At 44.9% G+C, this 14,628-nt stretch overlaps 1 protein-coding gene across 6 annotated transcripts in view; it reads right to left on the reverse strand.

Annotated features, from left to right (window-relative positions):
* The window catches only part of BCAS1 (brain enriched myelin associated protein 1), a 95,058-nt gene extending 86,691 nt beyond the window's left edge, over positions 1–8,367 (reverse strand). For all 6 annotated transcript variants that reach the window (XM_060284136.1, XM_060284135.1, XM_060284134.1 and 3 more), the window contains exons 1-2: positions 8,291–8,367; positions 5,706–5,784 (exon numbers count right to left, since the gene is read on the reverse strand). In XM_060284136.1, coding sequence (XP_060140119.1) covers positions 5,706–5,784; positions 8,291–8,362 — 151 coding nt within the window. In that variant the 5' untranslated portion in view covers positions 8,363–8,367. The remainder of the gene's footprint in view (positions 1–5,705; positions 5,785–8,290) is intronic.
* Between the last annotated feature and the right edge of the window lie 6,261 nt (positions 8,368–14,628).

Here is a 14,628-nt window from a genome sequence, read left to right on the forward strand (position 1 = left end):
TCAGCAAGGGCCAAGATGGCAGAAGCCCCAACCTCCAGCAGACCGTGAACTTCATTATATGCTCACTGTAATACATTAGCAGCTAAATGACACCCGCCAGCACCGTGACTGTTGACAGTTGCCATGGCAACAGCCGGAGGAGGGCATACAAGGACTGAAAAGGGGTGTTGTTCCAGTACTGAGCATACCACACCCCTATTCTCAGAGAAGTCATGTACATTTCTCCCTCTCTTTATTCAATTCCCTCCCTTTTGCCTCGACCCTCCTATATATATACGGTGTCTCAGACCAAGGCGGGTTGAGAAGTTGATTTTCGAACTAAGTCCCCGCTTCTCCGTTCTCTGGCCATGGAATAAAGCTTGTGCTGTTTCAGCCTCAGCGTCAGTTTCGTCATTGGCTGTGCGAATCCGAACAGGAAAAGCACCTTCCCCACCAAGGCAGGGGGCTTCAGCCTGGCTAGGGCCTAAGTGGTGATCCATACGACCAACCTGGTAACACTGCCTCTTATAAGGACCCTGTGGTTACACTAGGCCCGCCTGGATAATCCAGGATCAGCTCCCCATCTCAAGATCCTTAATTTAATTACCTCTGCAAAACCTGCTTTTGACAAGCAAGGTAACATATTCACAGGTTCAGGAGATTCAGATGTGGCCATCTGGCCTCCTTTTCTTGGCAGGATAGTTTTGAGATCCCTCACGGTGCTGTATTTGGTGGTACCTCATTCCTATTTTTGCTGAGGACTGTGTGTGTCTGCCCTAACTGATGCGACCACTCTACCAATGGACATTTTGCTCTGCTGGAAGTACTTCCCCAGCTACTCTGGAATTCAAATCAACATGTACTGGAAAAAGAAAGGGAGAAACCGAATATATGAATTTAAACAATCACGTTTTGGTAGAGCAAACACGTTAGCCTCTAACCCGAAGTTGCAAGACAACGTGTTGCTCTCTGTGGCACTGCAGGTAAATCACGCTGTGCGAGGCTTTGGCATCATTACCAGCTTTCTCTGACACACGACTTTCAAATGGCATCTGAAATTGGCAAATTAAGCTAGAAATATAATGTGGCAATAAAAATGAGACATTTTGATTTTCTAAGATACTGTTATTGAAGATGAATTATAATGCTAAGCTTTGGAGAGAAAGCCCTCATTCACATGAGCTGTACTAATTAATGTTTGTTTGATATCACAATCCCCTGGTCTCTTGCCCTTCCCAAGAAAAAATACTGTGCGAAATAAATTTATTTCTATGAAGAAACAGAATGTAACTTCATGAATCACTTTAAAAGAGGTGTTTTGCCTGATTGCTCTCTCCCACAGTGTCTCTGGAAGACAAATAAGTAAAACGTTGAAAAAGAATAAGGGATGTAGGAAAAGCAAATTTTAAGGTCAGATTTTAAATTTCTAAGTGCTATGCTAGACAGGGCTAATACAGTTAACTTCAAACTGTAATGACAGCCTTTATTAACATTAAATCCAACACAGAAAAATAAACTTTCCTCACATGTTGACCACGTGCCAGGCACTCTTCCAAATATTGTAGGTCTATCAACTCCTTTAAGCTTCCCAGTGATCTTCGAAGCTCTGGCCTACTGCTATTATGATTCCCATTTTACAGATGTGAGAACAGAGAGGCTGAGCAACTTGCCTAAGGTCACACAGCAGAGCCACAAATTGAATTTAGGATCCTGACTCCCTAGGCTGTGTGCTCAGCCACTGTGCCATCACTGCTTCTCAATAAGTCTTCACAGAAAACATTCCCGCATGGCAATGAACAGTTTTAATTATAACAGGAAAAAGTATAGATGGAAAGAAGGAAAACAGTCACCCAGCATCCCACTTAGCTATTTTTCTGGTGACTTTTCTCTATGTGCATACATATGTGCAAACAGCAAGAGAGATGAACACAAATGTGCATCAAAAGACCCAGTCAGAAAATTCTGTCCAAAGGACAAAAAAAGTCACCCAGAATCCCACTTTCATACCCCTTTAAAAACTGCATCGACAATTATAATAACCTAGGGGAAAGAGCATGAGGATGATAAGCTGCCTTCCTCATTAAATGAGATAATCATTCCAAAGTGAGTTGCAGAGACCTGGGTTGTCAGTGAACGTAGGCAGAGTTTTTGACTTCAGAGGATTAACTTAAACCCTTTACAGATTCTCAAGCCGGTGCTGATGCAAGGCTGCAGGGTATGAGAGCTACGTGCAACCAACCTACGACTCACTCAAACCAGATTCTCTTTTCCCTTGTGTGTAGGTATCCACACAGCAATACACTGTCCCAGACTGTTACCCTATATTTCTGTTACTTATTTTCCTCTTTCCAGGAAGACTGCCTCTTCTATAAAAATAAATGTTGGGAGCAGGGAGGAAAGGAGGGAAGGAGGGAGAAAAAAAGGGAGGGAGGGGCAGAGAAAGAGAGAGACAGAAAGAGAGAGAAAGACTTTTTCAATTTTCAAGTTTGTTCCTATGCCCTTCCTACACACTCCTTGCCCTTGTGCCCCATATTAAATAGGGGCATAAAAACAACAACAACAGTAATAATACAGATAAAATGATGATAAAGAAAACCATTTCTGTAGGGCATATTATATTCTCAGTGCCTCTCAATTTTTTGAGAACACCTACAGTTTGCAAATTATAAAAACAATATGATTCTCATTTCAAAGTCTGTGCATCTCAACAGCCAGCTTTACACTGTTCTCATCAAAGGCCGCTGCTGTCAGTACAATCCATTTTGTGCACATCAAAGTAGAAGCTTGACTCCCAAGGTTGAAAGGCAGGAAGAGACTTGTGACATGATCTCATCCTGTGGTTGCCAATCCTGGCTATGCGTCAGAATCTTCTAGAAAGCTTTCAACAGTTCAGATCCCCAGGCCTCAACCTTAGGGTAGTCTAGACAGAGGCTATGGGCTGGGACCTGGGCATCTAAGTTTTTAACAAGCAACCTGGGGGTATAATGTATTAAGAAATACAGGACTCCCCTGGATGTCCAGTGGTTAAGACTCTACGCTTCCACTGCAGGGGGCATGGGTTTGATCCCTAGTCGAGGAACTAAGATCCCACAAGCAGTGCAGCGTGGCCAAAAAATAAATTAAAAAATAAATCTATATTTGGCCTTCATCTCTGTTCCTGGCACAGAGCTCCTAAAACTTAACTTTAAGAGCCATGAAGAAGACTTTTATCATTCATAACAAGCCAGCCCCTTTTAACCACATCTGAGTTTATGTTATTGAGGTGACTTTGGAAAAGCCCCTAAGGATGGGGGCCCCGGTTGCCAGGGGAACAAGTCATGTGATTAGAGGGCTGGGGCTTTCAGCCTCACCGCCCCCCATCTCCAGGGAGGGGAGAGTAGCTGGATATTGAGTTCCACCATCAATGGTCAATGATTTAATCAAGCATGCCTACATAATAAAGCCTCCACAAATGTTCCTAAAGAACAGGGTTCAGAGAGCTTCTGGGTTGGTGACCACGGGGAGGTGCTGGGAGGGTGGCTTGTCCAGAGAGGGCATGGAAGATCCACTGCCCCATCCACTGCCCCCAGGATCCCCTCCCCCATACCTTCCCCTACGCATCTCTTCCATCTGGCCATTGCTGAGTTGCATCCTCTTATAATGAACCGGTAATCTAATAAGTACGTTGTTTTCCTGTGTTCTGTGAGCAATTCTAGCAAATGACTGAATCCGAGGAGGAGATCGTGAGAACCTCTGATTTGTAGCCAAGTAGGAACAGAAGTTGTGGGTGACCTGGGGACTCCCCACTTGCCATTGGCAACTGAAGTGGGAGGTAGTCTTGTGGGAGTGAGCCCTTTACCTGTGGGAGCTGCTGCTAACTCTGGGTTGATGGTGTCAGAACCGAACTGAATTGTGGGACACCCAGCTGGTGTCACAGAATCACTTGTATGGAAAACCCACACATCTGGTGTCAGATGTGGTGTGGGTAGCAGAGCATAGCGAGGGGAAACAGAGAGCAGTTATTTTTCTTACACTAGGAAATTCTAAAGCCTCTGGAACCAATGCTATGATTCATCTCATTGTTCAGGAAATGAAGCTGAAGCCCAGAAACTTACATGTAAAGGACAGCAACCATAAGCCTCATATAATCATGATAGCTAATACATACATAGCACTCACTATGTGCCAGGCACTGAAAGATACACTTGTATTATATCTGATATCTGTGTTGTAGGTACTGTTACTATCCCACTTCACAGACAAGGAGGCTGAGGTTCAGAGAGGTTAATTAACTGGCTCAAGGTCACACAGCTGGTAGGTGGCAAAACCAGCAGTCTGATTCCAGAGTTCATACCCTCAACCACTGGGCTATACTGCCTCATATAATTTATAGATATCCCTCACATCGTAGGACTCAGTCATTTTTGATGCTTTGAATTTATAGCCTTATACTCCAGAATGAAATCAAATTGGTAAGTTACATTGTCCAGTTTTAATACTGCCCTCTGTTGTCTTCTATATTTTACTTGTTTCTTTGGAATTCCTAAGTGCTGGGTAATATGTAAAATGCTTGGTGAATGATCTCCTTGAGTCCTCTCAGCAATTCTGTGAGCTAGGTGTTCTTATCCCCACTTTACAGATGAGAAAACCGAGGCTTAGAAAGCCAAACGACTTGCTCCAGGTCACACAGCTAGTAAGTTGCAGGACAGGGATTTTCACTTTGGTCTGTCGGACTCTGAAGAGGCCAGACTCTTAGTGTTTCTACTGTATTGCTTTTAATTCATTGCTGTAAAGCCTCGGCCTCTTCCAGGCATCATACATACTCAAGAGAGATGAGTACTGTTAAGAGTTGAATTGCCGAGGAGCTTCCCTGGTGGCGCAGTGGTTGAGAATCCGCCTGCCAATGCAGGAGACACGGGTTTGAGCCCTGGTCCGGGTGGATCCCACATGCCATGAAGCAACTGGGCCCGTGTGCCACAACTGCTGAGCCTGCGCTCTGGAGCCCACGGGCCACAACTGCTAGGCCCGTGGCCCGTGGCCCGTGAGCCTAGAGCCCGTGCTCTGCAACGGGAGAGGCCGCCGTGGTGAGAGGACTGCACACCACTGCCAAAAGTGGCCCCCACTCGCCTCAACTAGAGAAAAGCCCATGTGCAGCAACGAGGACCCAATGCAGCCAAAAATAAATTAAAATAAATAATTAATTAATTAACAACAACAAAAAAGAGTTGAATTGCTAAGAAGATGAAGTCCTAGCCCCCAGTTCCTATGACCTCATTTGGAAAGAGGGTCTTTACAGAGGACCAAGTTAAGATGAGGCCAGTGGGGGTGTGCCCAATCCCACAGGGCTGTGTCCTCATAAAAGGGGGAGGTTTGGACACAGAGCGGAGAAGGAAGATGCTATGAAGACACAGGGAGAGCACCACGTAGAAGCCAAGGAGTGCTTGAGGCCACCAGGAACCAGGGCACAGGCAGGGGAACAGATTCTTCCGCAAAATCTCAGAAGGCACCAACCCTGCCCACACCTTGATTTCCAACTTCTGGCCCCAACACGGTGAGACAATACATTTCTGTTGCTTAAGCCACCTGATTCGTGACACTGTGTTTGCAGCCCCAGGAACTAATACAAGTGTCTTCCACGTGAGTCTGTGGCTTCAACTCTTCCATCTTGTTTCACCATCAACAGGGATCAGCAGACCCTTCACCATCCCCCCAACCCCCAGGAGGAGCAGTCCCCACGTGACACTGACCTTCATGGTAGAGTTGAACAGAGTGGGTGGATACCATCACCGGCATCCCATTTTGACCACACTTGTCGCCAGATGCCACCTGGAACAGAACATGTGGCAGTATTAGCCGAGTCTTTGGGGAAAGTCGGAAAAACTCAAGGAAGAACTTCAAGGCCACAAGGGTGCCTCACAAAATTAAAGTCTGCATTTCTAGGAACTACCCCGTTTTCTATCACGCCTCAGAGAAACTCTATAACCCGCTGCAAGGACTGGACTCCTGTGTTGATAAGAGCTTTGAATGGTCTCTACCTCCTTTCAATGAGCCCCACAGCACGAGCAGGACAGACACCCTCGTACAGATGGGACACACAGGCAAACTGGGGTGCTGGTGTGACCAGGGAGGGGACAAGAACTTGACATGCTGTGAGGTTAACCACACTCCAGGGTCCTGCACACAAGCACAGGCGTCTCTCGTCAAATACAGGAAGTTCGTTGTTGCTATTTTTCTGCTCCGCGTCCACTCCTTCCCCTGCACTGTTACAACCCCCTTCCGATTTTAGAACACTGCCCTGAATTTTTTTCTCTTCTGTTATTTACTGTAGACGTTTAAAAAGATTATACATATATATGTATGCACAGATGTACATATATATACACACGCACATATACACATACCCTCACATGGAAAGGAAAAAAGGTTGCAAAAAGAATGTATGTTATATAATGTCATTTTAGTAATAAAATAAATTATACCTCTAATAGTTGGCATTAACTGAATATTGATTATATGCTAAGTACTTTGCATATCGTGTCTTATTTTGCCAATACTATTAGTAGTATAATATATGTTAATAAGTGAAGAGAGAAAAAAAACCTAAAAGACTAAATACTCACCTCCTGATGATGGGAAACTACTGGGGAGATGTGGAAGATGTTTCTTTTCTTTATATTTTTGTAACAGTTTTGCTTAAAAGAAACCTGTGTTGGGAGTTCCCTGGCAGTCCAGTGGTCAGGACTCGGTGCTTTCACTGCCGGGGCCCAGGTTCAATCCCTGGTCGGGGAATTAAGATCCCCAAGCCACATGGTGTGGCCAAAAATAAATAAATAAAACTAAAAGAAGCCTGTGTTCCTAAATTTATCATTAACCCCACCAAGAGATCATAAAATTGAAATATCAAACTCATGAGATCATTTGGGTCTGAGGTCATAACAGGCATCCCTGGGATAATACTTGGTGTGCAAATTGATTTACTTGGCTCACAGAAGTTTTGTTTGTTTGTTTGTTTTAAGTATTTTGGAATCAGTTGCCAATATTTAAAAAATCAGGAGGTTGCATTAACACCATTTTCCAGCTTCACATGAAAAATAAGTCTCTGGGAACGTGCTGAGGGTGAAGTTGGTCAGAACCAGCTGTCTGCAAACGGGCTTCACCCTCCTGCTTTGCTCATTTTTGTCACTGCCTGGTCCTGGAGGCCAGAGGCTCCCAGACTTGGAATCATCTGGGGATCTTGGGGAAACTACTGATGGCAGGGCCCCTACCCGGAGGTTGTGTTTTAGTTGGTCTCAGGTGGTGCTGGGCATCGGGCGTTTTCACCATTCCCAAGGATTCTAATACGTGGTCAGGTGTGAGAACCTTCTCTGACTGCAGCCTTCTGTTCTGAGCAGGAATTCCCTCTGTGCTGTGATCAATATCAGTTCGTAGGTATTACCTCCTCCTACAATGATCTCCATGTCTAACTGGGCTCTAGATCTTAAACTGAATTGATTGCAGAAGCACTGGTGGTGGACATGTAGCTTCTCTGCTGCCTGCTTGTAGATCTAAGGTCTAAGGAGAAGGATTTGGGTGTCCCTGGCCTCAGCCCTCCAGAGCAATCTTCTAAAGGAGGGATTCACAAACAAGAAGTTCTACACGCTGGCTGAACACGCAACAGCTGAGGAGCCTTGAAAATCCAGGTGCCGCCCTGGTTCCCACACACAGATTCTGATTTCATTGGTCTAGGGTACAATTCCAGCCTCACGACTTATTTTTAAGTTTCCCAGATGATTCTAATGTCCAGCCACGGCTGCAAACTGCTGATCAAAAACTGGGTTTCTCATCCTCAGCACTGCTGATACTTCGGGCTGGATCATTCTCTGCTGTGGGGCCGTCCTGTGCATTGCAGGGTGTCTAGTAGCATCCCTGGCTCTACCCACTAGATGCCAGTAGCACTACCCGAGTTGTGACAACCAAGAAACATCTCCAAACACTGCCAAGTGTCCCCTGGTGGGGAGGCAAAATCACCCACAGCTGAGAACCCCTGGTCTAAACCCACCTGGGAACAGAGATCAGATTGGCCCCAGGGGAACCAATCACCATGGAGACAGGTTTCATAGGCTCCCAGCCCTGCAATTTCTGACTCAGCAGGCCTTGAGCGGGGGGCCTAAGGGCCTGCACTCTTAACAAGCTCCTTGATGGGTTCTGGAGGTTTGAATACAACCGAACAACCCCTGGGAAAAGCAGCATCAATCACGCCTCTGTGATGAGCCCTGGGCAGGCTGTTTATTCTGCTGTTACCCCCGACTCTCCCAACTAGTAGCTAATAACCCAGTGACCATAACTACACCACCTTGTGAGTGTCCGCTTCCGAGTCGTTCTCTTGGTCCTCGACTCTTTGGGGAACACTCATTTGGTTACCCATTGTTCCTGCAACAGAGAAAAAGAGAGACACAGAGAAAAATGAAAACCCAAGACCAGCAGAAGTCTCACTCCTGCCTATAAAACTAAGGTGCAGAGACTGCCAAGGTATTGTGGGTATATTATCACAAGCCCCAGGTAGACCAATTGCTTGTGTTTATTTTGGGGAATGAGGGGAGATTTTGGGCTCATAAATTCAACAGAATTGAAGTCAAATGCAGCCCCAGTTTTCAATTACATTTCATTGCTGGGAGAATATTATCATCTCAAAAAGGATATTCCGTGTAGATAACATTTTCTTCTTTCTTAGCCGGTCACAACTATTATATCAAGGAGATTTTAGAATGGGGACAGTTAAAATAATACTTATAATTTGTAGTATTCTCTGATCCTCAAACTAAATTTAGTCCCGTTAAAACCTCTCATAGGACTGGCATTTTTTTTTCATAGCATTTAGCACTACGTGTAATTATGTGTTTATTTGGCTATATCTTCATTCATTTATTGATTCAACAAATATATAGTGAGTGCCAGCTCTGTACCTTACGCTGTGCCACACACTAGAGTTACAGCTGTGAATTAAATGGATGAGGCCCCCGACTTCATGGAGCTGAAATCTGTTGGGTGGACAGACAATAAACAAACAGACAGTAAATCCACAAATCAGGCCGTTTTCGATAGTTCAAGGCAGCATGGTGCAGTGGTTATGAGCACAGACCGGGAGCAAGACAACCTGGGCTTGAACCCTCTCCCTGCCCCTCACTGCTGTGTGTCCTTGGATGAGTTGATTAGCCTCTCTGTGCCTTACAGGACTGCTACAAGGACACAATGAGTTAATGCTTGTAAAGCGGTTAGAATAATGTGTGGCTCTTAAGAAGCAATATATATGTTAATGTGTTATCAAAACACATAGGATTCAGTGCTATGAATAAAAAGGAAATTTGTAATGTAACAAGAGGGGGGCCACAGCAGAGGGCAAGAGGTGGCAGCGCTGAATAGGATGGTTCTGGAATGAAGTAACAATTGATCTAGATTTGGAGGGCAAAACAGAGCATTTAACTTCTGTCTGCCTTCCCCAATAAACTGTAAGCACCACGAAGGCAGGGACTGTCTGTCTTTACCCACTGTTGTATCTCCTATTCTCAGCACTGCATTTGCATTGATCAGGTGCTAAATTATTACTTATTAGTTGAGTGGAGGGAATAATCATTCATAACAACCCCTCACCCGGCAGGCAGGCGCTGAACTAGACACTTACCCACATTATCACTAAACCTCTCAAGAGCCTTGTTAGAACAATAATGGTAATAGTTAACAATAATTTAGCATGTTCTCAGTTCCAAGCACTGTTTTCCAAGAGCGTTTCCTGTACCGTCTCATGTAGCCCTACACACCCGTGTGAAAGAGGTGTTGCCATCGTGTCCCTCTAGCTGAGAGGAAGCTGAGTCACAAGGAGGTAAATTACTTTCCAAAGGTCAGCCTGTTAAAGATGGTACAGACTTTGTAAAACAATTATACTCCAATAAAGATGAAAAAAAAAAGATGGCTAGATTCAAACACCGGCTGCCTGTGCTCCCAACCACCGGAATGTTCCACATATAACTTTACAAGGGGAGGTAATAATATGTCCCACATATTATTACCTCCCCTTGTAAAGGAGGGAATTGAGTCTCCCAAACTCACCCAGGACACATCCAGAAAATGGCCGAGTGAGGATCTGACCCAGAGTATGTCTGGTTCCAGAAGTGGGACTCTTTCAGCCACTCCAAGCTTCCTTACTACCTAAAAGCTTTTGCACGCACACAAACGATTCCAGCGTAGCGTGCGTCTCCAAAGACCTGGCTGCTGGCTCATCTGCCCTGATGGCTCCCAGAATAACAGCCAGGGCTTTTGCTTTCTGGCTGAAAGCAGCCAGTGCATCTCCAAGGATTCCCATGGGCCTCTGGCCCATGGTATGAGTTTTTATGCCCTGGTAATAGACTCAAGTAATCAGAAATTGGGGAGGCCAGAAAAGGGCTTTCTTGGGGGAACCTGGTAGATATCAGAATCTGGGGATTATATTTGTTTACTAACTACAACATGTAATCAGGCTGAGCAGTGCTAAAACATACAGGACACTAGTTATGTTGCAATATTTTCTATTTATAAAATCCAAGATATACATACTTACAATAGGCCATCACTTCATCTATAAATGGGACTTTATGAATATAATATTGAATATTCAAGGCCAGGGTCAGGAAATGACAGCTGGGGGACAAATCCAGCCTGCCGCCTGTTTTAGTATGGCCAGTGAGCTAAGAATGGGTTTTACATTTATAAGTGGTTGGAGAAAAAATCAGAAGAATCATAGATTGTGACACATTAAAATTATATGAAATTCAAATTCTGGTATCCATAAATAAAATTTTATTGGAAGACGTCCATGCCCATTCATTTATGTATTATCTACGTACGTCTGCTTTCACGTACTGAGGCAGAGTTGAGTAGTTGCAACAGAGACCATATGGCCTGCAAAGCTTAAGATATTTACTGTCTGGCCCTTTCTACAAAGTTTATCACTTCTGCTCAAGATCACCCTGGGTAACATATATACCCATTTTGCAAATAAGGAGATTGAAGCAGCTGGGAAGTTAAGTGTTGCCCAAATTGAGACTGACCAGGATTTGAACCCACTGTGTATAAAAATAATGACAACAACACTCTAACCATAGTAATGATAAGATAGTAATAATAATAATAACAACAACAAATTTGGTGAGTGCTTACGATGTGCTGAGAAACTGTTCTAAGAGCTTTACTTGCTGTAAATGAATTCATTCCTTATAGCAAATCAACAAGGCAGTGTCATCATCATTCCAGTTTTACAGATGAGAAAACTGAGCTTTGTAGGTTAAATTCCTCGACCAAGGCCACTTGCAAAAATGGACACACACTAGATGACATCTCCATCATCCAGGTTTTATAAAATTAAAAATTATTTACCAAAAGATTTACAAACTTTTAAAGTTCCTGTTATTCAATCTAAATTTAGTCCAATTTGGGGGCTACCTTCAATAAAAATATTTGAGGTTATGAAAAAGTCTTTGGACTGGGAGAGATGTCATGTGTGCAAGCAGGAGAGAAATTTTTTCAACCCACAGAGTTCGGGTTCGAGTTCGGGTTCCATTACCCCAATCATTGCACTTTTAAGGAGCCTCTTGGCAGATTCAAGGCCAAATGGACTCAGAAAAGGAAAATCCATTTGCACGTCTTTTGCGGGGACAACTTGGACTCAGATAACATTGCTTTCCACCAGCAGTTACAACATATGTGTTGTGAAATTGCTCCTGCCCTTCCTTCAAATTCTGCGAGGAGCCTGATTTCCACGAGACAAAAACAGTTACTGCCACCTATTGGTCAATGTCAGTATCGGCAGAAATGAACATATTCAGCCTCCAGGGCAAGGTCAAAATGTCTGGGGAGGTCAAAGGAAACGGTTTTACATTTAGCAGTTAAACCTTCCGATAAAAGTTGGCAAGACAGTGGCAAGTCCTCTAGCCCCAAAGATAGTACAACTAATAAGACAATAATGATGATCACATCTGCCTTATGACGTGCCAACCCAGTGCTAAGAATTCTGGGTGGAGAGCACTGCAGCAGGATAAAAATGTGGGCTCTGGAGACAAACCACCAAGTTGAGAATCCCTGCTCGGCTACATACTGAAGGAGTGACCCTGAGCCAGCGACTGAGCCTCACTGGGCCTCAGTTTCCTCTTCTGTAAAATGGGGATAATAAGGGCACACACTTAAGAGTTTCATGGGAGTTAAGGCGTTAATACGTGGAAGGTGCCCCGAACAGGGTCTGGCAACGCAGTGAGTACCCTGAAGGTGTTCTTCATGATTAGAAGTATCACCATGATCATCACTGAGATTTTCAGTCATTTTCCCCCAGTTGTCTGATATGATCAACTAAAGAACTTTGCAGCACTTCTGATTCCCATGATCGTCTCACCAAAAAGTCAGGTTGGGGCCCTGGATCTGTATTTTTAGCAAATGCACACAGGTGATTCTCACGATCAGGCACATAAGGGGAAACACCGTGATGGGGAACATCAACCAGGTTGTCCCGGGAATGAGGGCATTCTGGGATGCAGGACTTTCCTGTTAAAGCTAGGAAAGTCCTGAGCAAACCAGGATAAGCTGATCACCCTGGAAGCCAGGTCGGGGACTCTGTGAGGCAAGGGCCCTTTTTATCCCCATTTAGCAGATGGTAAAACCGAGGCTCCAGGTGGTCCAGATGACAATTCCTGTCTGTGATGAAGTTTTCTCCAGTCTCCAACAAAGGAGAAACATAAATTAGATGACAAGTTTTTTCATCAAGAAAAACATATTCTTTGAAAGAGGTAGGTTTTATTTTGGAAAAAAAAAAAAGTTTGAAGGTGATGTCAAAATGCCCCTTCTTTGATGAACTGATGGTGTGAGTTGTTTTGTTCTTATGACCTTATCTGACATTAAACACACGCCTCCATATGGCAGAGGGGTGTGTTTTTGAAATTGGACTCATGTTTGAGGGCCCAGCATTTGGAGAACATGGGGTAAGTCTTTGGACGGGGCTCATTCAGATGAGAAAGTCCCTTTACTTCTCCGCTTCCCGACCGTGTCCTTGAGGCCAGTCTTCAAACCGGGTTACACATTAGAATCACCGTTGGAGATTTAAATGCCCGGGCCCGGGCCCCAGCCAGACCCATTCCATCAGACTCCCCGGGGTGGGGCCCCGGCATCGGAATATTTTCAAGATCTCTGGGTGACTTCCATGAGAGCTGAGGCCAAGAGGTGCTGTTTTGGATATTCTGGGGAAGTGAGCATCCCCCAGGCCAGGGACCCTTCCGGATGCCAACTACCCTGGTACCCAGAACCAGCTCGGGATTCTCAGATGGAGGAAGCGCATTGGCTTCCAGGTCCCACAAATCACAATCAGCCTGGGCATTTGAAAACATTCACAACCCTTTCAAAGCACTTCTTTTTTTTTTTATTGGCTGCACCGCCCATGTGGCATGTGGGATCTTAGTTCCCCGACCAGGGATGAAACCTGCACCCCCTGCAATGGAAGCATGGAGTCTTAACCACTGGACCACCAGGGAAGTCCCGCACTCCTTTTTGAGCCCTCTGTTTTGTCAGCCCGAAAATCAAAAGAAACCTCCTGGGTCTCCGGCTTTCCTTCCCTGAGAATAGGGGTGCAGGGCACACTTGCTCCTGGACAGCCTCACCTCCTGATTGGTTGTTGAGAAGTGAGGGGCACGTGCCCCGCGGGAGGAGGGTAGAAGGGCAGCCTGAGCGGGGAGCCATCACTCTCCTCCGTTTCTGGGCACCCCCTCTTCCCCCTCATGAAAAAGAGCTCTGGAGTGACACATGCCTCTGTAAACCCCACGATTGTGAGGCTCTGGGCCAAGCACTGGGCCCTTTCAATGCATTTTTCTTGTGGAAAATGACAGTATTCGTAACGGTGACAACAATAAGCATGTTCTGAGTGTTTCCTATGTGCCGAGCACTTCTTCTTTTTTTTTTTCGGTACGCGGGCCTCTCACTGCTGTGGCCTCTCCCGTTGCGGGGCACAGGCTCCGGACGCGCAGGCTCAGCGGCCATGGCTCACGGGCCCAGCCACTCCATGGCATGTGGGATCTTCCCGGACTGGGGCATGAACCCGTGTCCCCTGCATGGGCAGGCGGACTCTCAACCACTGCGCCACCAGGGAAGCCCCCGAGCACTTCTGATTTGTGTGTATTGACTTCCCTTGCCCTTTTGCAACCGCTCTCTGGGTTAGATGCTATTTTCTCAATTTTCTTTTTTTTTAATTGAATGAAAGAGTCTTTAAATTCTACAGTGCTTTACAATTTTCAAAAGTTTCACACACATGGTTTCATATAATCCCATAATAACTGTTTCCCCTCACCACTATATTGCCCCTCCCCCGTTCCCTCTCCCTACTGGTAACAATCCGTTTGTTCTCTATCTCTGTGAGTCTGCTTGTTTTTTTGTTTTAGTCACTAGTTTGTTGTATTTTTTAGATTCCACTTATAAGTGATATCATACAGTATTTGTCTTTCTCTGTCTGATTTATTTCACTTAGCAAAATGTTCTCCAAGTCCATCCATGTTGCTATAAATGGCAAAATTTCATTCTTTTTTATGACTGAGTAGTATTCCATTGTATATAAATGTGTGTGTGTGTGTGTGTGTGTGTGTGTGTATCACAACTTCTTTATTCATCTGTTGATGGACACTTAGGTTG

The sequence above is a fragment of the Globicephala melas genome, chromosome 15 (assembly GCF_963455315.2).
Source record: "Globicephala melas chromosome 15, mGloMel1.2, whole genome shotgun sequence".
Lineage (NCBI taxonomy): Eukaryota > Metazoa > Chordata > Mammalia > Artiodactyla > Delphinidae > Globicephala > Globicephala melas.